Source organism: Paroedura picta, chromosome 1 (assembly GCF_049243985.1).
Source record: "Paroedura picta isolate Pp20150507F chromosome 1, Ppicta_v3.0, whole genome shotgun sequence".
Taxonomy (NCBI): Eukaryota; Metazoa; Chordata; class Lepidosauria; order Squamata; family Gekkonidae; genus Paroedura; species Paroedura picta.
The window spans coordinates 162,294,088-162,320,546 of record NC_135369.1 but is presented as its reverse complement, the minus strand read 5'-3'; the positions used below and the strand labels follow the sequence as shown (position 1 = coordinate 162,320,546).

Genomic DNA, 26,459 nt, shown 5'->3' with positions numbered 1-26,459 from the left:
CAAGGTGTCTGTTGTGGGGAGAGGAATGGGAAGGCGACTGTAAGCCGCTTTGAGCCTCCTTCAGGTAGGGAGAAGTGGCATATAAGAACCAACTCTTCTTCTTCTAGTCCCAAGCCTTTCTGCTTGGCAGGGGCTCATGGGAATTGTAGTCCATGGACATCTGGAGGACCACAGGTTGACTCCCCCTGTTCTAAAGGATTGAGTTATTCAGCCTATAGCAGGCCGAGACCTGAGCAGCCAAGATGCACCCTGGATTCCTAGACATAATTTTCCTCTGGGTCCTTCCTTCAAAGTGATGGAGATTCCACTTTCACGTGACTTTTCACACTGGCCGAGTATTGCTACTTAGGCAGCCTATGCCGAAATCATGTTCACACAGAGGTAATATTTGTACCAACCAGTTCTTCTACATCACAATTACTCATGATTCAAAATATTTATAAGGCTGCCTTTCTCTTGACCAAGTCAGGTCCCAGGAAGGAAACCATAGAACACAATACAACCAACACTTAACAAAAAAAAAAAGAAAAACATCCTGCAAACCTATTTCTAGCGGCCCAGCTCCAAACTGCACTAAATGCTCGGCATGTTCTTCAGCCACCCCAGAATGGTAGATGATTCCTGACCTCTTGTGGGAGGCTGTTCCACAGGCATGGAGCAGCTGCTGAAAACACTCTGAGCATTTGCAGAGTATGCTCTAAGACAGCAAGGGCACACACCCCAGAGACCAGTGGTTCTCAACCAGGAGGTTTGGGACCCCCCTTGGAGTTCGAACGACCCTTTCACATTGGTCACGGCAGGGCAAGCAACTTGGCTGGGGGAACGCCATCCACACAACAGCCTTGAGGGGTAGATCGATATAGAGCGTTTGTCTGTCTGGAGCAGTGGAAAGGAGCGAGATCGGCATGGTGGGACAAGAGGCAGAGCTGAACTGAGAAACCCCAGAAAAAAAACAATTTATATACAACCATGAACAATGGTTCTTCACACCATCGGTCAGTATTGGATTAATTTCTGTGAAAGAACACTTGCATAATGTTATGGTTGGGGGTCACCACAATATGAGGAACTGTATTAAAGGGTCGTGGCATTAGGAAGGTTGAGAACCACTGTCACAGACCCTGCGAGGGAGAGCAAAGCCACCATACAGAAGCATGCAGGAAAGAGCCCAACTGGATCTGACCAATGGTCCATCTAGTTTCATTTGATTGCCTTGAGTTCTAGTACTTGGGGAGCGGAAGAAAATGTTCTCTTTTTCAACTCTCTCCAACCAATGCATAATTTTATAGACATCTATATCATGTCCCCTCTTAGTCATCTCTTTTCTAAATGGAAAAATCCCAGAATCTGCAGCATTTCCTCATAGGGAAGCTGCTTCAGTTGTCTTGGTTGCCCTCTTCTGTGCTTTTCCCAGCTCTGCAATGTCCTTTTTGAGATATAGGGACCAGAACTGTACACCGGATTCCAAACGAGGCCACAGTATTTAGATCTATACTGGGGCATTACGATATTGGCCATTTTATTCTCAATCCCTGCCCTAATAATTCCTAACACAGACCTTGTTTTTCACTGCTGTAGCAAACTGGGTTGGCATTTCCATTGAGTTATCCACTGTGACCCCAAGATCTTTTCACTTCTGTTTCAGTAAGTTCAGTCCCCATTAACCTATACTTGGATTTTTTTGCTCCAGTTATGCACTAACCAACATTGAACTTCATCTGCCACACTGTTGCCCACTCACCCAAGAGGGAGGTCCTCTTGGAGCTCTTCATAGTCTTGGAGCTCTTCACCATCCTAGATGATCTGGTGTCATCTGCAAACTTGGTCATTACACTGCTCACTCCCAGTTCCAGATCTTGGATGAATACATTAAATAGTACTGGCCCCAACAGTGATCCTTGTGGGACCAACCGTTGTGAGGAATGGATTTACTTCTCTCCATTGTGAGAAATGTCCATTGATTCCTACTCTTTGTTTCCTGTTGTTCAACTAGTTTTGAATCCATGTGAACCCGTTCTCTTGTCCCATGACTGCTAAATCTACTCAGGAGACTTTGATGAGGTACGTTGTTAAAAGCCTTTTGAAAATCCAGATATATGTCTAGTATACAGATATATGTCCAGATATATATCCAGATATATGTCTACTATGTAGTTCTTCTCCAACATTGTGGCAAACCATTTCTTAAAGGACACCTCCTCATTTTTTATAGCCTCCTTGACTTGCATTGTTAGCCATGCAGACCTTTCCTAACCAGCAGAATGCGTTCTATTTGGGCTTCTAGTAGTACAGTTTTAAATAGTATCCAAGCATCCTCTGGGATTTGACTCTCTTTTGTTTCCTTTTAGTATTCCCCTCATTTTTGTAAAGCTCACTAGAAAACCCCTGCTTGATCAGACCTATGGCCCATCTAGTCTAGCATCATGTCCCACAGTGGCCAACCAGTTCCTCCAGAAAGGCAGAGAGGTAAAGAGCTTACCCTGATGTTGCCTCTTGTCTCTGGGATTTAGAGGTTTAATGCCTCTCAATGTGGAGGCTCCCCTTGGTCACCAGGCCTAGTAGCCACTGATAGACCTATGCTCCATGAATCTATCAAATCCTTTTTTTAAAGCTGTTTATTCTGGTGGCCATCACTACATCCTCTGGCAGCAAATTCCACATTTTAATCACTTTCTGCTTAAATAAGGCAAACTGAGTGGTTGTATAGACAGCTTCCTCATTTAAAAGGCATCTCTAACCCATGTTCATTTAACTAAATGCACTTCAGCACCTGCATAGCTTGTGGGGGTCAGGGCCACCAACATGGGACAACTGGCCTTTGGCCATTGTTCACAATGTCCGTTTTAAATGCAAAATACTACTTTTCTTTTACTTGAAGCAATTTATACTGAGCCTCCGGGGAGGGCGGTATATAAATATAATAAATAAATAAATATATTGATGAATACAAATCAAGAACAGGCTCAGAAGAAGTCCAAAAGTCTAACTGTTACCGTAAGCGTAGGTGTTCTCTACTTGCCGACCACCCAAAAATAAATGAGCCCAGAATTTACAGCCACGCAGCATCTACAGTGTTCTGTAACCTTGGTGTCCTTTGTTGTTGTGTAAGCCTTATGCCATAAAACAATATCCAGTATTTTTCATAGGGCTGAAATTCTCTTGAAGAAAAAAAGAAAAACAACACAAATAAAAACAACCCTCCCCCTGAGATAAGAGTCCCTTTTTGCCTAAAAAGAAAAAACATCAACCCAGATAAAATGTTGATTTTTGCTGAAAGCTTTCCGTAAATGGCAGGGAGATCAAGGAGCTGCATATTGAATACAAACAGAAGACGTAGTTAAGCTGTTGTTTTGGAGGCACACACCCTGCCCTTGGGCTATCTAGCCTCATGTTCCTGCTTAAGAAATGCAGCTCCACCTCAGCAGAAGGTTGACTGGACTCAAATCATTTGCATCTCAAGCTCAGCCCAACTACCATTTCAGTAAAGATCATGTGTCCCACCCCTCTAAGTCTACAGACCCCATAGCTATCTTTACACCAACAAAATGTTGATTCATTCACTTGGAAGATACTGTTATCAGTCCCAACGAGAGGCAAATATCTTTTAACTTTTAAAGATCTGCTCTGCTCTAAGAGTCACAATGTTATAGACATTAAGCAAAAATATCTACTGCGGTATACTGAAATCCTACATTAAGTTACTCCAACATCCATAAAAGGGGTTTAGCTAAACTCTTGGATCAGGATCTGCCGAAGTCAAGCGCTTTACAAGGATGCAGAATTGACTGTGGCAGTCACAAAGGAAAGCTGTGCCTGTAATTAAGTGTGCATCATCTTTTCAAAAGGAGGTAAGCAATTAAACACAAGCCTTTAAAATAAGATTACTACGGTAACTCAAACGAAGATTCTAAAATAGGGCGTTAGCCTAGTGGGGCTCCCCAAATTGCACAACTATTTCAGGCAGAATGCATTATTAAATTTTCTGCAAATCATGGCCGCATCAGATATACTGCATCAGGACTGTTGCTGTAGTGGTTAGGAGCACGGACTTCTAATCTGGCAAGCCACGTTTGATTCCCCATTCCCCTACATACAGGCAGCTGCATGACCCTGGGTTTGTCACAGCACTGATAAAGCTGTTCTGACAGAGCAGTGATATAGAATCATAGAATCATAGAGTTGGAAGGGGCCATACAGGCCATCTAGTCCAACCCCCTGCTCAACGCAGGATCAGCCCAAGGCATCCTAAAGCATCCAAGAAAAGTGTGCATCCAACCTTTGCTTGAAGACTGCCAGTGAGGGGGAGCTCACCACCTCCTTAGGCAGCCTATTCCACTGCTGAACTACTCTGACTGTGAAAATTTTTTCCTGATATCTAGCCTATATTGTTGTACTTGAAGTTTAAACCCATTACTGCGTGTCCTCTCCTCTGCAGCCAGCAGAAACAGCATCCTGCCCTCGTCCAAGTGACAACCTTTCAAATACTTAAAGAGGGCTATCATGTCCCCTCTCAACCTCCTTTTCTCCAGGCTGAACATTCCCAAGTCCCTCAACCAGGGCTCTCTCAGCCTCACCTCACTCACAGGGTGTCTGTTGTGGGGAGAAGAAAGGGAAGGCGACTGTAAACTGCTATTTTTTAATTCCAATATATTAAGGATTTGTTTTTACAGTGGAAAATAAGGCAACCTTTAAGTGAAAAAATAATCCGAATACGTACAGATGTATCAAAACTTTACATAAAGGTAAAGGTAAAGGTATCCCCTGTGCAAGCACCGAGTCATGTCTGACCCTTGGGGTGACGCCCTCCAGCGTTTTCATGGCAGACTCAATACGGGGTGGTTTGCCAGTGCCTTCCCCAGTCATTACCGTTTACCCCCCAGCAAGCTGGGTACTCATTTTACCGACCTCGGAAGGATGGAAGGCTGAGTCAACCTTGAGCCGGCTGCTGGGATCGAACTCCCAGCCTCATGGGCAAAGCTTTCAGACGGCTGCCTTACCACTCTGCGCCACAAGAGGCTCTAAAAACTTTACATAGGCATTGACAATATATGAAAAAAGCAAAACTTATCCAGATCTCTCCTATTATGCAATTTTCCTACATATGTGAACCACATGTACAGACAAGTTGCAGAGACGTGTCTCAGTCCAATCCTTTGCTTTCAGTGGTCTTCCCTGGAAGCACCAAATCAACTACATGAGCTGCATCACTTGCTGCATGCGAGTCTTCATTATTGTTCTAGCCTATGGTCTTTATGTCTTCCTGCTTTTTTACCTCGGGAGATTCTGGGTTTCTTAGGGACCTCTAAACAGAAGAGTCGGTGTTCTATAGCACACACTTCTTCATGGACGAGAGAAAGCTGAACCCGTAGGATGAAGGCGAACAGGCTTAACACAAACCGGTAGGTATGAGGAAAGTCTGACTCTTTATAGTGTGCCAGACGACCACATTTTCTGTAAAGAGAAAGAAAAAGGGATATAAGATTACACATCCATGCTAAATTACAGTATCCAGACAGGTTCCAGTGGGTAGCCATGTTGGTCTGAAGTGGCAGAACAAAGTTTGAGTCCAGAAGCAACTTTAAGAATGAAATAAATAATAAACTTGAATAAAACTTTGATGGTCTTAAAGGCACCACTGGACACAAGCATCCAGATAGGCCCGATAGACAGATAGATAGACGGATGGACGGATAGATTAGAAAGAGGTGGAAAATCATTCAAGATGGAAAAGGCCCCTTTTTTTCTGTGGAAAAATTTCCACCTCACGTGTGTAATTATAGCTCATCTACAGTTGTTACAGCAAATCAATCCTGTTAGAAAACCAAAATGTGGAATATGAAACATCAGTGCTTGTACATGGTCCAGGCTTGTACAAAGTATTTTTGCCTTCTTTTCCTAACATTATTTACTAGCATTATTTAACTAAATTGGAAAATATTCCGATTTCCCCGAAAACCCACATCACCTAAAACCCTTCTTGTACTGCTCCTTCTAGTTACAGCTAAGCACTCATACAGCGCTTGTAATCTGCCAAGGGTTTAATTGTCTTTGCTGTGAAGTGCAAAGTTATGCCTTATTACCCTGCTATCCCATTAGATGGGTAGCTAAGGCCAAGGGACAGAAACTTACACAAAGATGTGCACGTTCAAGAAAAAGGAAGGCCTCCTTCTTCCCCAGACCACTGACTTCCATAAAAGGCTGTTCTTGCAAAACAGGGGAACTGATAGAAATTGCCAATTTAATCTGGATCCATCCCACTACTACAGAATACTGTCCATACTACTCTGTTCAGAGCCCTTTCAGGTAACAGCACCTCAGGACACAAACTCTGGGCCAGATGCTCCACTCTTCCTACTGGGAATACAATTAACCCCACGCACATGTAAGCAAAGGAAAAGGACCTCTACCCCAAACTCTGAATGGTGGCACGACTCCCCACCCAACTACGCACAGAACAGAAAGATCTCCTAAGAGGCATTCACTGAATGTTGGGTCATTGTCTGTACTCTCATCGCTCAACCTGCTGAAGCCAAGTAATACTGCTGTGCCTTCTTTTAAACTCATAACAAAAAAGTAACAAAACCTGTCATTGATTTGGACTAATTACAGTGTTGCGAAGTGAAACAAAGTCTAATCTCACCATTCCACAACTCTGCCTTTCACAAAAATCTGCCCCAAGCTACTTGGTTTTAAAAACTAAACCTCTAATCGCACACATTTCACAAGTGTCAAATCCTTACTTTGCCTTGCACAGTTTCGTTGTGCACAACCAGTATTCTGTCCCCGGAATGGTAAGGCCGCGGCCCTCTTGTTGCACAATTCCATCCAGACTGTGGCCGTGAAAACAAGGCCTTTCTGGGTCGTCCTCTGTCCAGTGAAGCTGGAAACTTGAAGGCTTCTTCTTCTCTGCATGCTCAGCGGTGCCAGACAATGCGCGAAACTGTTTTTGAAGGACGGTTACCATTCCTGAACAAAACAGAAAACAAACACAACCATCAGTCCCAAGTATTTTTTTTAAAGCATTTTAGAAGTTTTACACACACATGCTTCATCACGTGCACAATTGTTGTTTTAAAATGTTGTTTATTTGCAAAAGGTCTTGATACAATGTTAATTGTAAAATGTTGATAATTATAATCCTTCTGAAGAATGTGGAGCCTCTTGTGGCGCAGAGTAGTAAGGCAGCAGACATGCAGTCTGAAAGCTCTGTCCATGAGGCTGGGAGTTCGATCCCAGCAGCCAGCTCAAGGTTGACTCAGCCTTCCATCCTTCCGAGGTCGGTAAAATGAGAACCCAGCTTGCTGGGGGGTAAACAGTAATGACTGGGGAAAGCACTGGCAAACCACCCTGTATTAAGTCTGCCATGAAAACTCTGGAGGGCGTCACCCCAAGGGTCAGACATGACCCGGTACTTGCACAGGGGATACCTTTACTTTTACCTTTAAAGAATGTGGGTGTCACAGAAGTTAGCAGAAGGCATAATATGATCTTGTGCTCTTTTACTATCCACATGCAAAAGAAGAATTAAAGTGACAAACAAAAAGGCGTTCAGGTTCTTCTTTAAAGATTATCATCCTAACTCCTGCATTACCTTTGGGAACATAGAACGGATTATGATATGAATTTTTCCTCTTCTACGATGTCACTGTTCACCTACTTGCTTTGTTTAACAGAATATCTTTAAAAGATGCCACCAAATATAAGCCTGCTGGGTGAATACAAAATGTTGCATCCTCCACTGGGGTAAAGGCTATTCTACTCCTAGTTCCTTGTGAAGGGGTGGGGGAGGGGGTTTCCCACCACTGCCTCCTGATCCCGGACTCCCACGCAAGATGTTACAGCAATCTGGTCTGAAACAATTTTCTCCCCTTGGGTTTATGATCTATTATATTAGGAAATTATTATAGGAAATATATAAAAATATAAAAATTTGCACATACGCCTTTTCTTGAGAACTATACTCCTTTTGCCGTGTAAGTAGAAGAGCGGCTGTTTGGATCTCCATAAATACCTGCAGATTAAAAAGTTGAAAATAGTTGGGAAGAAACTTTCAATACAGTCATATTTATGACAAAGATCTAGATTGTGGTGGCCAAACTGTGGCTCTCCAGATATTCATGAACTACAACTCCCATGAGCACCCAAGTGCTCATGGGAATTGTAGGACATCTGGAGAGCCACAGTTTGGCCACCAATTTGGCCTTGATTTAGAGGAATCTTACAAATTAGCCTAGAAACCTGCTAAATTTTATTATTCCTTCAACAAACGTAAAACTGACTTTCTCGTTAATACCCCTGAGTCTGATTAGTGAACTATGGAGTAAACGGCAAACATTTTTTCTATTTGATCAATTTCTAAGTAAGTACAGATTGTTAATACTACTTCACAAAGTTTTTTTTTTAATTAAGATTATTTAGAATTTGCAAATTCTCCATTCATTAATGAGTATAGCAGAGAACATGCATAAATATGCATATGACACATACATACGCTCAAGAGACAAAATGCAAGACCAAAAAAGAATGACCGTTCAAACTCAAACCAGAGAATTACCTGACTGGCTTCCCTTTCAAGTAGTGAACCAGGTTACAAAATGGAGTTAGAGAGTAGAAGGACTGAAGCATGAAGGAGTGAAGACCCAAGGCTGAGCCTGCAGGGCCCACAATCCATGCTAGTACTTCAGTAGTCCAACAGAAACATCACTAATACAAAACCCTACGTTAGCTTATCTGTCAAAAACTGTTGACTCAGCTCTCCTGTATCAATAAAACAACTTTCAGAAGTTCTTTGCTGGGGGTCCCCCAGCTAATTATGTTTCACCTGAATCCCATCAAAATCCCTAACCAAAGCGGGCCCAGTTTTATCTGCAGCCCAATAGTAGACTCAATTTCTAGAGAGAGGGATGAATCTAAAACAGATCTTGCACAAATGGAAGGTGCTTCAGTTCATGCAAGTGGGATCGCTTGCTTGTAATAACTGTAGTCTGACATACCTATGCAGGCCACTAGAGAGCTGGAAAGAAGGAATATGAAGCCACACAACCTGTTTAATTAATTAAACATATCTATATGGCCCACCTTTCTCCTGAGCATCTCAGGACCCAAGGCTTGCCTAAACACAGAAATCGCAAATCATGATTTCCCATGATGTCTGCACTGAACCTTTAGCTATGCAATTTCTAGGAAGTCAATAGGACTTATAAATATTGCTGTAACCGTGCCTTATATTTTTACTCTACCCCGAAATAATGCAAATTATAGGGCAGCACTTTTTAAAAGGCATTACTGTCCTGTTACTGAAAACGCAGCCAATGCTTAGAAATTCAAAAATAACCACAATTCCTTATTTCCACCCTTCTTTTTTTCCCATAGGAACAGTAATATTACATTTTGCTTGTTATCCAAAGGGTTTAGAAATTATGAAACCAATTTCAAATAGAAACATGTGTGCTACACCAGGGGTAGTCAACCTGTGGTCCTCCAGATGTTCACAGACTACAATTCCCATGAGCCCCTGCCAGCATTTGCTGGCAGGGGCTCATGGGAATTGTAGCCCATGAACATCTGGAGGGCCACAGGTTGACTAACCCTGCGCTACACATTTCAATGCCTATTCCCACTTAGCAGTAACAAATGCTAATACTTGGTTTCTCTAAATTAAACATACAAATCAGCCTTTCTCAACTTTTTTACCATTGAAAACCCCCTGAAATCTACTTCAGGCTTCCAGAAACCCTAGACGTGGCACGATTGTGCAGAAAATAGTTGGGAAGCACAGTTGTGTACATGCCCACCCAGGGCCCCTCCCCTTCTCACCCAGGCCTATCATTGGCCATTTTGGGGATGGGGATGGCAGGTTGACATGACAAATTTAAAAATATATATATTATAAATGAATTAACTCCCACCCGTTCAGCAAAACCATTCCTGGGCCGTCAAGAAACTCCAGGGTTTCACAAAACTCTTAGTTGAGAAAGCCTGATATAGATTATCACTATTTTTTTTTAAAAAATAACCTCATTTGTACCCTTCCTTTCTTCCTAAAGGGGATCCAAAGCAGCTTTTAACATTTTCCTGTCCTCCTTTTTATCCTTACAACAACCTTGTGAGGTAGGTTAGTCCAAGAGAATACTTTTAAACACTGACCTGACTCTTTCTTCCTCCAGTTTCTTTTGCTCCACATCCATAACCTTCTTTACAACCATGTACCATTTCTTGATATCAAAAACTGGACGGCCTGCGGTACAAGTAACTGTTATTAATCTGAGCCCCATTCTTCCTTCGTGGAACTCAGGGTAGTACTGCGTGGAGAAATCCTAAGCAGCTCTTCTTGGAAGCCAGTCTCATTGTACTCCGTTACTACTAGGAAAGTGTTCTCAAAACACTCATAATAGCCATGTAAAATCAGTTTGATAGAGAAGGGACCAACTCAACATGACCCACCAAGTTTAATTTTGAGCCCAAATACATAATACTTTAGATAGATAGATCTATCCTGGATTTCTTTAAAACTATGATCCATTTGGAATTACAGAGCTTGTTTCCACTGGCCTTGCACAAATGGAAGATACTTCAGTTCATGCATTACTGACCCATGTGTCAAACTCATACTAAATTTCCCTATGGGTGATTCAACCCATGTCATCAGTGTTGTGCCTGGACACATGATGCTCATCCAGGGATACCTTGGAGGGATAGGAACTATCACAGACCAAAAACCTGGAAGACATTAGAGGTTAAAGATCTCAATGTGTTTTTTTATATTTGTACACTGGAAACTTGCTGGTCTATGACCGTATTAAATAAATTACACTGGATAAATTTGTGCAAGAAGAAAAATAAGGACCGAAGAGAGGAAGCAATTAAGCTTCATTGCATCAGCCGTTGCCATGATGGATTTCTCTTATGTTCCTGACAATTCAGGGCTTTGTTATTTATTACGTACACCCATTCTGCATCGGCCTGAAATCTAAAGGTGACCTTCATTCTAAAAACCAGACTCAAATGCCCGGTGTCATGCCCAGTTTTCCTCCGTTTCTGTCCATACACCTGATTGATTTGATAGTTTATTTTTAAATTCCCACAGTTTATTAAACAAATCTATAAAACTTTCTCACATGGTGCACGCCAGCCTTTCTCAACCTTTCCACCAATGAGAAACTCCTGAAACATTTTCCAGGCTTCGAGAAACCCCAGGAGCGGCACAATCGTGCAAGATAGGGTTGGGAATAGGGCTGGCGCTTCAGCATCTGAAGCGGCTGTTCGCGCCCAAAGCAGGGTGGGTGGTTTGCGCACAAAGAGGGGAGGCCACGACACTGGCTGTTTCGGGCATGAATGGCCACTTCAGATGCCAAAGGGCCCACCCCAAGTTGGGAAGCACAGCTGTGTACATGCCCACCCAGAGCCACCCATTTGGGAAACCCTTCCAGGGACGAAACCCTGGTTGAGAAAGGCGGGTGTAAGCACTGCAAAACGTATATTAGGCTTCCAATGAAACATCTGGTACCTTCTGGCTTTTTGTTTCTCTCTTTAGCGTAGTTCGACACCTGCCTGAAAATAATATATTCATCATATCCTCAGTTTACTGGAATGCTAAGCAGGTCTACTCACAACAGCAGGTACATTCTACTCAATGGTGCTTTCTCCTAGGTAAGGGTTCTTAAGCATTGCAACCGCCACTTTCCAAACTGCTTAAATATATTAAAAACTGGAACTGCTCTAGACAAGAAAGTAAAGCCCTTTTCATTTCTCCTTGGGGGGGAAAAAAAAAACTCCTGAATCCTTCCTGAAACTTTACTTGCCCTATGAGAGACTCCCAAAACTATTTTTATGAACTTAGGCTCCGCACTCTTTGCTCGATCCTTTAGACTAGTGATCCCCAACCTGTGGGCCGCGGACCACATGTGGTCCTTCGACTAATTGGAGGTGGGCCCCGAAGGACGCCTTCTCCCCCCCCCCGGCCCTTTACTTCACCCCCCCCCAGCCCTTTACAACACACTTCATTGTTGTGGCGTGTCTGTATCTTATTTTGAAGGGATGTTTAAACATTCCCATAGCGATCAGAGAGCGTTAGGGCAGTGGTTGAGAGTAGAGGAGTAAACTACCCCCCCCCACCGGGCCTCAGTAAAAGGCGTTGAGTGGTCCCCAGTGAGTGGTCCCCGGCATTGAGTGGTCCCCGGTGATAAAAAGGTTGGGGACCACTGATTTAGACTTGAACAAGTTTTATTTTGTTGCATGGAATGGAACTTTTCAATCAGCCCTGTGCATAATACAAGTCAATCTGCTTTAGAGCTTTATTAAATAATGCTTTTCTGTCTGCAAGGAAGGCAGAAGTATCCCAAGTACTATGCCTGTTTACTAAAAACGGAACGAAGCCTAGGTGCTTTTACTTTCACTAAACCGAACCCCATCTGCTTAGCTAAAAGGAGTTACAAAAAACATTTGCTTAATGGGTTTGTGATCCTGAGATAAAGCAAATTAGTATGCTTCCTTTGATTATGCAGGAATTAAGTAATACTTACCATTCGTATTCATCATTCAGCAAAAAAAGAATTTTCAGCACCACTATGACAACAGCTACTGCCATAATATCGTATTTCACTTTCCGGATCGATTTATTCCCAGGGTGAAGCGTCAGAAAGTCCACTTCACCGATACCAATTTCTTCGACCACTCTACACGTCCAATTGTGCATCTCATCTGAATGAATAAAAAACAAACCGAGGACTGATTCAACATAAAAATCCCAACTCAGAAATGAATGTTCCATGAAGGAATCTGCATATTTACTTATTTGTTATTTATATATTTTTATATTTGGAAGCATGCAGATCACCAGTATCTGGGCTAATGACTGCAGTGTTTGAAAGCAGTTTTAAAGTTGCAAGTCCATGCATTTTTGAAGTTGCAGAAACAAATAGATGGGATGGAGTTTGCTGTAAAACTGGAGATTTCTCTATTAATACCTTAACAAGTATTATGTGACCTACCCTGAACCATATCTGAAACATGAGACTTTTGCAAACTTCCCATATAGGAATCTTAAATGTGCTGCATTAAACAGCCACTGGGTTGCAAGAAAGCTTCCTTCCTTCCTTCCTTCCTTCCTTCCTTCCTTCCTTCCTTCCTTCCTTCCTTCCTTCCTTCCTTCCTTCCTTCCTTCCTTCCTTCCTTCCTTCCCTTTCTTTCTCCCTTATTTTTCCTTCCTTCCTTCCTTCCTTCCTTCCTTCCTTCCTTCCTTCCTTCCCTTTCTTTCTCCCTTATTTTTCCTTCCTTCCTTCCTTCCTTCCTTCCTTCCTTCCTTCCTTCCTTCCTTCCTTCCTTCCCTTTCTTTCTCCCTTATTTTTCCTTCCTTTCCTTCCTTCCTTCCTTCCTTCCTTCCTTCCTTCCTTCCTTCCTTCCTTCCTTCCTTCCTTCCTTCCTTCCTTCCCTTTCTTTCTCCCTTATTTTTCCTTCCTTCCTTCCTTCCTTCCTTCCTTCCTTCCTTCCTTCCTTCCTTCCTTCCTTCCTTCCTTCCTTCCTTCCTTCCTTCCTTCCTTCCTTCCTTCCTTCCTTCCCTTTCTTTCTCCCTTATTTTTCCTTCCTTCCTTCCTTCCTTCCTTCCTTCCTTCCTTCCTTCCTTCCTTCCTTCCTTCCTTCCTTCCTTCCTTCCTTCCTTCCTTCCTTCCTTCCTTCCTTTCCTTCCTTCCTTCCTTCCTTTCTATGCATTAACATGCTTCTCCTTGCTGGATACTGTATTTCCCAGAAAGGGTCAACTGAACCCCATCTAAGGTGGTAGAAGCACAATGCCCTTCAGGATCTCCGCCTTCCGAACAAACATTACTTGTATTTCCAGGTTTCAGCTTCAATTTGTTTGCTCTTCGGCCTTTTAACCACAACAGCCAGGCAGCAATTCAGGATCTGTACCGCATCACCAGGAGATTTGAATAAGTGTATAGACAGCTTGATATTGTCAACATATTGATGATGACAACCCAATAATGAAAGATCTGATCTGTCCTAAGCGTTCTGCATAAAGATTGACAATCATGGGGGACAGGATTGTGCCCTGCAGAACCTCACGGAATAGGCACCACACAGATAATAACTATTGTTCAACAGCAACCCTTTAAATCCAATACTTGGCAAACAATCTGAACCAGTCCATCACACATCCCATATTTTTTGAAATTTATTTTTAAATTTCTATACCACACCCTCGTGAATGGTCTTAGCTATTCCTCAACAAGTTCCTCAACAAGATGGCATGGATCTCTATACCAAAGGATGCCTTGATGGCGGTGGTTCTGCTGTCCTTGAAGAAATGTCCCCTCTCCCTTAGATTCTACATTAAAGGTAAAGGTATCCCCTGTGCAAGCACCGAGTCATGTCTGACCCTTGGGGTGACGCCCTCCAGCGTTTTCATGGCAGACTCAATACGAGGTGGTTTGCCAGTGCCTTCCCCAGTCATTACCATTTACCCCCCAGCAAGCTGGGTGCTCATTTTACCGACCTCGGAAGGATGGAAGGCTGAGTCAACCTTGAGCCAGCTGCTGGGATTGAACTCCCAGCCTCATGGGCAGAGCTTTCAGACTGCATGTCTGCTGCCTTATCACTCTGTACTACAAGAGGCTCTTAGATTCTACATTAGAGTCTTTAATGCAAGGGTAGTCAACCTGTGTTCCTCCAGATGTTCATGTACTACAATTCCCATAATCCCCTTCCAGCAAACGCTGGCAGGGGCTCATGGGAATTGTAGTCCATGAACATCTGGAGGAACACAGGTGGACTACCCCTGCTTTAATGTGAATCAACCTCTCAACCTGCTCTCATTCAGGGTTGAATGACGAGGAACATTGTGTTCGCAGAGTACACTGATTCCAAATAAATTGATAGCCATTGCATATAAAACACATGGTCAGAGTCAAAAAACTGGACTCAAAAAACTGAAATAATGGTCATGTTTACTTAACGACAAGCAAGTTGTTTTTCTGAGATGCGAGCCGCATACCTGTAGTACAGAGTCTGGATGGCTGAAAACATAGGAAAAAGTGCTTAAAAAGTAAGGTAAGAATACTTAGATGAAGACGGTAAGATGTTAACAATGCAGTTCTATCTATTCAGAGGTCTTGTGACCTTTGATTTCAATAAGTTTAGGTCACCTTAACTCTGCACAGGGTTGCACTTTAAGGGACCAAGTAGTGAGGAGTACCTTATTTCTGTAAAGTTAAAATCCACCTTTGGTCAAGGAGCATGGGATGATTCATTAGGGTAGCTGTATTTGAGTGTTTTATATTTCTGCTAGTATAACGCAGCAGTCAGGACAAGAAATTGGAGTTTGTGGGCATGATACTGCATTAAATTATATTAATGAAATTTCCACCCCACCCCGCATTAAGTACATATTGAAATGAGACTTGAACCCACAAATCAATTTACAATATGAGGGAGAAAGTCAAGGCACTTTTAGGAGCATTTGTATTGGTTTTTAGTCTGCCTTTTCTCCAAGGATCACATAAAGCCTAATGCGGTAGAATTTCCCGAGAGATAGCAGCTTAGATGCAGTTCACCCACAGAGCATGACATTCTTGCCCCTCCCCTCCCACTGCAACCTAAAATGTCCCATGAAATGCTGCAGAAAAGAGCAAGAGTCCAGTAACACTGTAAAAACTAACAAAAATTGTGGCAGGGTATGAGCTTTCCTGAGTTACTGTCTAGCTTTCTAGAGTTACTGCTCACTTCTTCATATACACACACACACACACATTAGCTTACCCAAAACATATTCATATACATATATATATATACACATACACATACATATACGTACACACACACACAGACACACACACACACACAGACACACACATATACCCATCCCTCTCTCTTCTTAAGAAATGCTGTTCATGGAACTCCCTCAAAAGCAACATTTCAGGAAGTACTTGGGCTACCGCAGATTGGGAGAGGAAGAGACAAGAAAATTGTACATCCTTTTGCCCACAAAAAGGCTCTGCTGGCCCGAAGCCAGCATTTAAAATGCTCTATCAGAAGTAGTTTAGCCATAATAGTGAAGTGTCACCTCGGTGCTCAGAAGCAGAGTATATCTGAACTACCAGGTGCTGAGGTAAACAACAGAGAGAGGCACTCCCTCCAGCCCTGGTTGTAGCCTTCCAGGCTGCCCACTGTTGGAAACTGGAAACCAGTCCAATCTAGCAAAGGTCCTTCCTTAGAATTCCCGTCACATGCTAAGATAATGGGGCTGCGTCAAATGTCAATGTGATAGCAGATATTTTTGTTAAAGCATGGACAGTGCTTCAGATGCTCTTGGGGAAGTATTTGAGAACAAAATCAATAAAAATTTAACTAGACACTTCAAAAGTCTAGGATTGCTCCATCATCACGCCGCACCAGGTCCTCTCCCCTTAACAGAGGCTCAGGGTGATCTTACTATGAGCCAGCTTGGTGTCGTGGTTAAGAGCAGCGGCTTCTCATCTGGTGAGCTGGATTTGATTCCCTGCTCCTCCACATGCAGCCGGCCGGGTGACCTTGGACCAGTCTTGTTAGAACTGTTCTCACAGCGCAGTCAGAGCTCTCTCAGCCCCACTGGGTGTCTGTTGTGGGGAGAGGAAGGGTTTGCGATTGCAAGCCGCTTTGAGACGACTTCAGACAGTGAAAAGCGGAGTATAAAAAATAAATCTTCTACTTCTTCTATTTACCTCCCTGGCATGAAAAGCTTCAGTTGCCCATTTCTACACACTGAACCTTTATTAAAGGGACTGGACATTTTTTCTCCACACTCTTGCCAACCCTACAAAGCACCCTTACCAGGCAGGTTGGCTTCCATTAAATACTTCATACAGAGAATGTTTGGATGAAAGAAGCTGTCCTCTGCTATATCTGGGAAACGGGGGAGCTCCAAGTAAGTGGCAAGGAACTGCATTTGCTTATGGACATCTTCATAAACAGGCCAAGACTGAAAAACAAAATATGAAAAGCAATTTTAAGTTGTCCCGTTAAGTTTTAATATTCTTGCTTCTACAGATCTTTTTCTTAAACACTGAAATAAAGGCATGTTTTAAGTCCCAATGGAGCAGGGGTGGACTGATTACCATGAGCCCCTGCTGGCATGGATGCTGACAGGGGCTCATGGTAATTGTAGTCCACGGACATCTGGAGGGCCACAGTTTGGCCACCCCTGCGAGTAATAGAAATTATTATGCACACACATGCATTACTGAAGCAGGCACAAAAAGTGAAGGGGGACAGAATCACCAGCTGCTGGAAAACAAAGGCTATTTCGTTTATGGTGTACCAAGCTAGTTTTCTTTTTAAAGCTCATCTATGTTTCTGGCAATAAAACACCCACCCCAATCTCTCATATTTAATCATTTCAATTAAATAAACACATTCTCAGATTTAAGGGCTTGAAATGTTTACTCATGCATGTAAATGTTCACAGGCCATACTTAGGCGCACAATCTTTCGAAACAGCAAGTTTTTTTAAAAGTAACCTTTCTGCCTGAAGGGTTTTTCTTGCAAAACGAGAAATACCTGCATTACAGGACTGTGGCACATCAGGGTTTAGAGCAATCTTCAGACATTTCAGCACTACAGTCTTACAGCAAAATTCAATGGTGAGAGTGACATCATTCTGCTTTCATTGCTAGCCCGCAAATAAATATCTTTTACAATCTTTTTTTTAAAGGACATTGGGGGTGGGGAAAATTTCCCCCCTCAGGATGCAAAAGAAATACAATGCCCAGCTAACTTACCAAACTGAATGTACAGGCAAGGGATAAATCTTAAGGAGATGAAACTGAAACAGAATTCCCTCTAAACATATTAAAGTTCAGAAGAGAAGCTATTACCAGAGTTGGGAAAGCAAGGAGACCGTAACAGGAATTTATTTATTTATTTCTACTTTGACTTGGCTCGTGGCAGGTTACAGATTATCCACCGATAAAAATCCCATAAAAACCCGCTCACACTCCCCAAAACTATTAGCCTAATGGCGAGAAACCCCTCCAGACAGTGTTCCCATCTTGGGAGGGGGGGGGTTAAGGCTGATGACCTGGCTCCACCTACGGGAGGGTCCAAGGTCTATTAAGAAGATGAAGAAGAGTTGGTTCTTATATGCCACTTTTCTCTACCCAAAGGAGGCTCAAAGCGGCTTACATTCACCTTCCTTTTCCTCTCTCCACAACAGACACCCAGTGAGGTGGGTGAGGCTGAGAGAACCCTGAGATCACTGCTCAGCTTTATCAGTGCTGTGGCGAGCCCAAGGTCACCCAGCTGGCTTCATGCAGGGGAGCGCGGAATCAGATTAGAAGTCCACACTCCTAGCCACTACACCAAGCTGGCTACTCCAGGAATGGTGGTAGACCCCCCAAATTGAAGTTACTGCATGGAAGATGTTGCTAAAAGAAGACAGGTAATCTCCTTTTCTTGAGATTGTAAAGAAAGCCTAAAATATATGGTTTTAGCTGAGGGAATCTTGACAGATCCTTTCCCCAGTTAAGATCCTAGGGCTAGAGAAAAACAAAAGGCAAACAGTGTTGTGCATGGAATACTGCTGCATATGCAAAGAGGTATTGTTGGCTTGTGGCATTACAGTATATGCTACGGGCCACACATGCTATAAATTAGCTGGAGCATATGTTATAACTCAAATCCTGTACTTAAAAGATATTAGGCCCTCTGGAAGGCTTGTGCTCTGCATCAGTCTGACTGCCAAGCAACTCAATCTTTATGGGCATACTGAAGAGCCTCTTGTGGCGCAGAGTGGTAAGGCAGCAGACATGCAGTCTGAAAGCTCTGCCCATGAGGCTGGGAGTTCGATCCCAGCAGCCGGCTCAAGGTTGACTCAGCCTTCCATTCTTCCGAGGTCAGTAAAATGAGTACCCAGCTTGCTGGGGGGTAAAGCGGTAATGACTGGGGAAGGCACTGGCAAACCACTCCCTATTGAGTCCGCCAAGAAAACGCTAGAGGGCGTCACCCCAAGGGTCAGACATGACTCGGTGCTTGCACAGGGGATACCTTTACCTTAACCTTAATGAAACAGAACTCAATCTGCGATGTGTGTTTTCCCACCCCCCAACAAAACAAACCCCACAACAACCCTGGACCCTCTTACATCGACATATAGAGCTACCTGGGTTACATCTGCCTCTCCTGCTTTATTGAATAATATATTTTCCTTTCCTTCAGCTTGTCCTGCACCATTGTCATAACTTCAAAGCTTCTATTCCCAAAATGCTAGAATCTATATTAACAAGAAAAGTTATAGTATTTCTTAATGTTAAATGAGTACTTTCCAAAATGGTTGTACTCCTATAAGATTTAGCTACTTCCAAGGAATAAATTCTTTACCTATTTTCAGAACTGTTTAGGTTTAAGCGCTTTAAAAAATGTAGTGGTAAACCTGGTGCAAAGCTTAATTTTAGCGTAATGATTTGGGAATCTAATAATTTAAAGGTAATCTTCATGTAATTGATAATTCTACTGGGATACAAAAGCATTATTTTAAAAATAACATGCTCTAGTATACTTTTCTTCCTTTTAGAGTAATATTTTTGAAATACAACTTAAGTATGTAGCCAGCCGTATAATTTAAACAGAATTGGAACATGAAGGAACTTGGGAGGAGCACATGTACTCCACCCAAGGCCACTCCACTGATTCCTATGGAAAACCCCAAATACTGAGGTGCACAGAACACCATATAGCAAACCCCTCACTAGCTTGCAGACAGGCCAGCAGGGGGAAGGAAATTCACCAAGAAAAGACAAGGGGGTTCTACCACTGTGTAGTTCTTCTATATGCCTCAGCAAACCAAAAGTGTTTTAAACAGACATGCTTCAGATTTTGTCTGTTATGAGTAATAATGTCCTGTTTTTCAACTTTCTTAGTAATTAGTGGCGCGTATTGTATGTTACACAAATTTCAACTTCTTAGCCAATGTGAAAGTGTCTTAAGCATTTAAGTCTCCGTTTGTGAAGAAAAGTACATAAAGATCATATTTCAGGCTTTCTTAGTAGAGCATCTTGTATGTTTGGCATGTGTACAAAAATCCAAATTGTTCAGACCTCACCTTATGCAGCTTTGGACACTCCAAAGGGGGTGAAGTCCTCCCTTTGACACTTGAGCTGACAATATTCCAGCCGTGGCCAATGAGGATGCCCCAACGGTTATGAAGCTAGAGGCAGAGGTGGGCAGCAATACCAAAAATAATGTCACCTTCGCAATGGCCTGAACTGCTGTTGGGTCCACTCAGACCAACGGGTCTGTTGCCTTGGCCTCAGAGACAGGGGCAAAAGTCAGAGTGGGCCAAGATATCCTATGAAAAGTGAAGCTCACACAGTCTGTTCAGAGGCATGCATACTTCACCAGACAGGGCCAAGGAATCATAGAATCCCAGAATCCTAGAGTCGGAAGGGGCCATACAGGCCATCTAGTCCAACCCTTTGCTTAATGCAGGATCAGCTGAAAGCATAGTTGATTAGCATCTGTCCAGCTGCTGCTATAAGACTCTCATTGGACTTCTTATACTCCCAACAGGCATCCAGAGTGAGGTGACAATAAGCACAGTACAATAAGCACACAGTATGTTATCATTAACATAAATCCTGCCTCCTCTGAGGATCAGCAGTGACATGCTCTATAACTAGGAGACTATGTAATCGCTACATAGGGCTCTAGCTCCTCTATTTATCTGAAAGGAAACTAGGCTTTTCTCCCCAGGAATGCTGAAATAGGGGACTATCTTGGATTTGCATAAAATCATGGGTGTGTATAGTGATAAAAAACATTTGGCATATAACCTTTTAGGAGGAGGGTCATCTTACATTCAGGATCATCTGAGACAGCCAGGATGGTGTAGTGGTTAAGAGCAGCAACCTCTAATCTGGAGAGTCAGGGTTGATTCCCTGCTCCTCCTCCACATGCAGCCAGCTGGGTGACCTTGGGCCACTCAAGATTCTCTCAGAGCTCTCTCAGCCTCACCTACCTCACAGGGTGTCTGCTGTGGGGAGAGGAAGGGAAGGCGACTGTGAGCTGATCGGAAACTCCTTAAGGAACAGAAAAAAGATGTATAAAACCTATTCTATTCCTTTATCATTTTCCTATTAGGCAACTAAGGCACACTAGCCACATGTAGGAAACGTGGTCATCACCACCACCATCTGGCAATGAACATGGCAAATTCACATACAAGGTAGAGGTTCTAGTAAACAAAAGATAACCCTGAATAGTAGATGAGGATTGAGTATGCTGGCTGCCTACAAGGAGGTGGAGAAAGGGGAGAGGAGTAGTTAAGGATCCGTTTCCAAAAGACAGCGTAAAACAAAAGGGGGAGAGAAATTGGCATCCTTGAAGCCCTTCTATGATCCCAGCATGAAACAGGATTTGTGAAATATGATTCAGTTGGCATTAGAGAGATTTGGTGGGATGATTCCCATGATTGGAATGTAGCAGTAGATGGGTAACAGTTGTTCAAGAAAAATTGAAAGGGTTAAAGAGGAGGTGGCAAGGCCCTGTATGTGAGGAGAGGATTAGCTTGTCAGGAAATACTGGGGGAGGCAGATGACAGCCCAGGGGAAAGTATCTGGGCGAGGATAAGGTTGGAGTCTGCTGCAGGCCACTTGACCAGGGTGAGGTGATGGATGGTACCCTCCTTGAGCAGTCCGACAATGTATGCAAGCAACATGACTTTGTGGTTATGGGTTACTTCCCTGACGTGTGCTGGGAGACAAACTCTGCTAAGTGTCCAAAGTCATGCAACTTCCTGACCTGCCTGACTGACCATGGTGGAAGAAGCTACAAGGGTTGGCCATACTTGATGTACTATGAAGCAACCAGGCAAGGGTTGATAGATGAGGTGAAGGTAATGGGGACCCTAGGGAGAAGTCCCCATTACCTTCACCTCATCAGAGTATTTGATGTCTCTGCTCAAATACTTTGGCCACCTCATGAGAAGGAAGGACTCCCTGGAGAAGAGCCTAATGCTGGGAGCGATTGAGGGCAAAAGAAGAAGGGGACGACAGAGAATGAGGTGGCTGGATGGAGTCACTGAAGCAGTCAGTGTGAGCTTAAATGGACTCCGGGGAATGGTAGAGGACAGGAAGGACTGGAGGATCATTGTCCATGGGGTCACAATGTGTCGAACATGACTTACAACAACAAAGGGGGAAGTGACCAAGTCTTCCTAGAATTCTGTTTTTGTTTTGTTTTTTGGAATGGGGGCAAGCAAGTTTGTAGCCAGATTTTAGATTTTAGTATATCAGACTTTAATGAACTTAAGAGGCATGATGACAGTCATTCCCTGGGAAGCAAAAGGAGCAAGTGAGAAGGAACTCTTACAAGCTCAAGCCATCACTATTCCAATTAGACAGAAATATGGTAGGGATTTCAAGAAGACAATGTGGATGAACAGAGAATTCCAAGAGGAGGCAAGAAAGAAAATGTAAATGTTCAAAGAACACAGTGAAGAACATATGTCTAAAGAAGAGTATTTAACGGTTGTTAGGCCCTATGGATCAGCCATTGGAGAGACCAAAACTCAAAGTGAGCTGAGGTTGGTCAGGGTGACTTGCCACAATAAAAAAGATTTCTTCAGCATTGTGAAGGTAAAAGAGGTGACAGGCTCACAATTGGACAAAAATCAAAGAACTAGGAGAGAAAGCAGAAAGGCTCAACTCCTATTTTGCCTCAGCGTTTTCCCTGAAGAAGAGAACTGACTTATCTAGAGATGGCAGCAGGCAGAGCATGGCATCTAGGTTGCTAAATGAGAAAGGCAGACATGTTGTTGAGAGTACAAATCCTCCAGGGACAGACATTGTGCACTTGAGTGCTCAAACAGTTTTCTAGAGAACCTGCAGGACATTTGTCCATCATCTTCAAGCCCTCTTGGAGGATGGGAGGTGTGCCACAAGACTGCAGAGGGACAAATGTTACCCTAATCTTAAAAAAAAAGAGGAGGAAACATGACTACAGGAAACTACAGACCAGTCCGTCTGATCTTTGTCTCAAGGAAGATACAGAAACAGATTTTATAGGGGTCAATCAGCAAGCATCTGAAGGACCATCTGGTGAAAAGGGGAAATCTTTCTCTTCCACAGGTCCTGCCAAACCAATCTAATTTTCTTCAATTGAGTGACAAGTTTACTGTACCATGAGAACACTGTTGATGTTGTTTACCTGGATTACAGTAAAGCTTTTGACAAAGTTCTTCATGGTATTCTGATGTGTAAACTGGAGGACTGTACACTAGACTCTAGGATAGTTAGGTGGTTAGGGAACTGGTTAGAGAACCCACCCAAAAATAATTTTCAATGACATTTCAAATGAGTGGAGGAAAGTATCCAGTAGGATGCCACAGGACTTGGTTGCGGGCCCAGGATTTTTCAATATCTTTCTAAATGATCTGGATGAGGGGGTGGAGGGACTATTCATTATATTCACTGATAACACCAAATAGGGAGGAGTAGCAAACATCCTGGAAGATAGCGATAGAATTCCACAAGATCTGAACACACTGGGAAAATGGGTGGATGTGAATAAGATGAAATTTAGCAACAAAAATGAGAAGTACATATACTGGATGGGGGACAGACTTCTAGATAGCAGTGTGTGTGAATAAGATCTTGGGATATGAGTGGACTGTAAGCTAAATATGAGCAGTCAGTGTGATGCAGCAGCAAAATGGGCTAATGTGGTCTTGGAATGTATCAACAGACGCATAACATCCAAAACACATGATACCATAGTCCTGCTGCACTGGTAAGGCTGCACTGGGAATACTGTGTGCAGTTCTGGGGACCTCACTTCAAAAAGGACGTGGACAGAATAGAGCAGGTGCAAAGAAGTGTGACAAGGACAATCAGGGGCCTTATGAGGAAGGGCTGAGGGGTTAGGAATGTTCCATTTGGAGGACACTGTGTAGGGTAGCGATCCCCAACCTGTGGGCCGTGGAACACATGTGGTCCTTAGACTAATTGGAAGTGGGCCCCGAAGGACGCCTTCTCCCCCCCCCCCCCGGCCCTTTAGGTCATCCCCCCAGCCCTTTACAACACACTTCATTGTTGTGGCATGTCTGTATCTTATTTTGAAGGGATGTTTAAACATTACCATAGCGATCAGAGAGCGTTAGGGCAGTGGCTGAGAGTAGAGGAATAAACTACCCCCCCCCCCACCGGGCCTCAGTAAAAGGCGTTGAGTGGTCCCTGGTGATAGAAAGGTTGAGGACCACTGGTGTAGGGGACATGATTGCTGTCTTCAAGTATTTGAAATTCAGTCAGAGGAGGGCAGGGCTGTGGGTAGCAGAGGATGGGACTTGCAATAATGAGTTTCAATTAAGGGGGAAAGTTACTGGCTGGATTTTAAGGAGGGAGTTCACAGTAAACCTAGTTCATCAGTGGAATTGCCTGCCTAGGAAAGTGGGCATCTCCCCCTCACAGGCAGCCTTCAAGCAGTAACTGGGCAAACACTTGCGGGGAATGTTTTAGGCCAGGGATGGGAAAACTGTGGCCCTCTAGATGTCCATGGACTACAATTCCCATGAGCCCCTGCCAAGGGCTCATGGGAATTATAGTCCATGGACATCTGGAAGGCCACAGTTTGCCCACCCAGCTTTAGGCTGATCCTGCATTGAACAGGGGGTTACTAGATGCCCTGTGTGGCCCCTTCCAACTCTATGATTATAGGATGAAATGTAATATCTCCACATTGGCTGGCCTGAGATCTGCAGAGGGAAAATCTGACAGAAAACAACTGTGTGTCTGTTACTTTATCACTGCACAATTATAGAACACGTTAAACAAAAAAACCAGGGTAGGGAACAAATCTTATGAACAAAAATAAACAAATTATGTTGGAGGATACAGAATCAGGAGATGCGTGTTGAAAGATGTTCATTTCAACATTGCCCAACTTTTCTCATGTAACCTGAAGGAGGGGAATTAGGATTAAGAAATGAGTGCAGTTGGGCGTTCATCCGCCATTCCTAATTTCCACCTCCCAGACTACATATAGGGAGGATAATTTAGGAAAGACAATTAATTAGAATCACTGGAAGAACACCCTTCCATTCCTTATTAATCACACCTCCTCTTTAGCATTTTAGCTGCAGAGGGTGAAGAATTCCAAACAGTTTAAAGTATTTTAGATTAGGGGTACAAATAAGGTCAAGGGAGGAACCCCATATAACACTGGAGTTAAAAATATGTACCTCACACTGTACCGTTCTATTTCAGACTAGATGAGGAGCTGCCTGCTCACCTAGGCCTAAACCCGAGAAGTCCACCCTCTAAGGCAGTGGTTTCCACACTTTTTCAGGCCACTACTTCAATCCAAATGCCCCATCCGACCCTATAAAAAGCATTATTCAGAACAGCGGTTTGCACAACCAGCTAAGGAAGATAATAACAATGAAATTCAAAATAGTAACAATTGATTGCACATTTATTTAAGACCCCACTAAAACCTTTTAGTCTAATTTATTCAGAAAAAACTGATATACTTCATCCAATACCGGCTTTTCAAAGTCTGATACTCATTTAGTCAGAATCTTAGACACCACATTTTGTAACTAGTAAAATCTTAAGGTGATAGTTGGGCTTGGCAAAGTGATACCAGTTTCCCAAAGTCTGGTTTGAAGTCAGAGCGAGTCTTAAATCACCATGTTTAGTAATCTGGAGTCGATTTCTTAGCTTGGTGAGAAGTTAGATGACCACACTAAAACCACGTTCCACTAAATATGATGTTGAAAATAGAACAAGGAGCTTCTTGACCACTATCCATAGTGCTGAATAGCAATCATTTCCTTCTGTAACTAAAAACCTTGGTACGATTTCTTAACCTTTTCTTCAGCTCAGTGTCATTTTGTGGCTTAATTCGTTCTTCCTCCACTACCCCAACTTTCTTGACATATGAAAATGCATTCATCACCCATCTGGAATATCCATTGAAAGAAGATTCTCAAATGACTCAGACAGATCTTCATGAAGCAATATCCAATGGTCTCAAAAACTTGCAAATCATCATAATTTTATTCACTACAGTAATGATGGCATGAAATGACTTGCACAGCTGATCTCTGAGAGGTCTTTTGCAACTGCATGTTGGCAATGGATGATAAAGACATTTGGCACTGCTTTTATCAAGTAAGCGACAAACCCACCATAGTGACCAGTCACAGATAATTCCCCATCAGTTGTACAAGCAAGTATGTTACCAAGCTCAATTTTCTTGTCTTTGAAGAACTGTTCAACAACATGAAATATGAACTCCCCTTCAGCATCTCTTCTTAGTTGCCTTGCAAACAACTCACAAGACATTTTTTAAATAAAACATACATAAGCGAGAAGCAAAGATTCTCACCTAAGTTGTCATCCAGCCATAATGCAAATTTTGTTGTTTTTTTGCTGATGCACAATGCATCTTCCACATTTTCAGCCATTTATCAATTATCAATTATTATCAATTAT

General features: G+C 43.0%; 1 protein-coding gene across 1 annotated transcript in view; it reads right to left on the bottom strand.

Moving 5' to 3' along the window:
• Positions 1 to 4,622: 4,622 nt before the first annotated feature.
• Positions 4,623 to 26,459, bottom strand: part of TAF1B (TATA-box binding protein associated factor, RNA polymerase I subunit B) — a 59,840-nt gene continuing 38,003 nt past the window's right edge. Inside the window, exons 9-15 of the mRNA XM_077310522.1 lie at positions 16,804 to 16,951; positions 12,522 to 12,699; positions 11,507 to 11,550; positions 10,147 to 10,237; positions 7,941 to 8,011; positions 6,741 to 6,966; positions 4,623 to 5,451 (exon numbers count right to left, since the gene is read on the bottom strand). Coding sequence (XP_077166637.1) covers positions 5,229 to 5,451; positions 6,741 to 6,966; positions 7,941 to 8,011; positions 10,147 to 10,237; positions 11,507 to 11,550; positions 12,522 to 12,699; positions 16,804 to 16,951 — 981 coding nt within the window. The 3' untranslated portion in view covers positions 4,623 to 5,228. The remainder of the gene's footprint in view (positions 5,452 to 6,740; positions 6,967 to 7,940; positions 8,012 to 10,146; positions 10,238 to 11,506; positions 11,551 to 12,521; positions 12,700 to 16,803; positions 16,952 to 26,459) is intronic.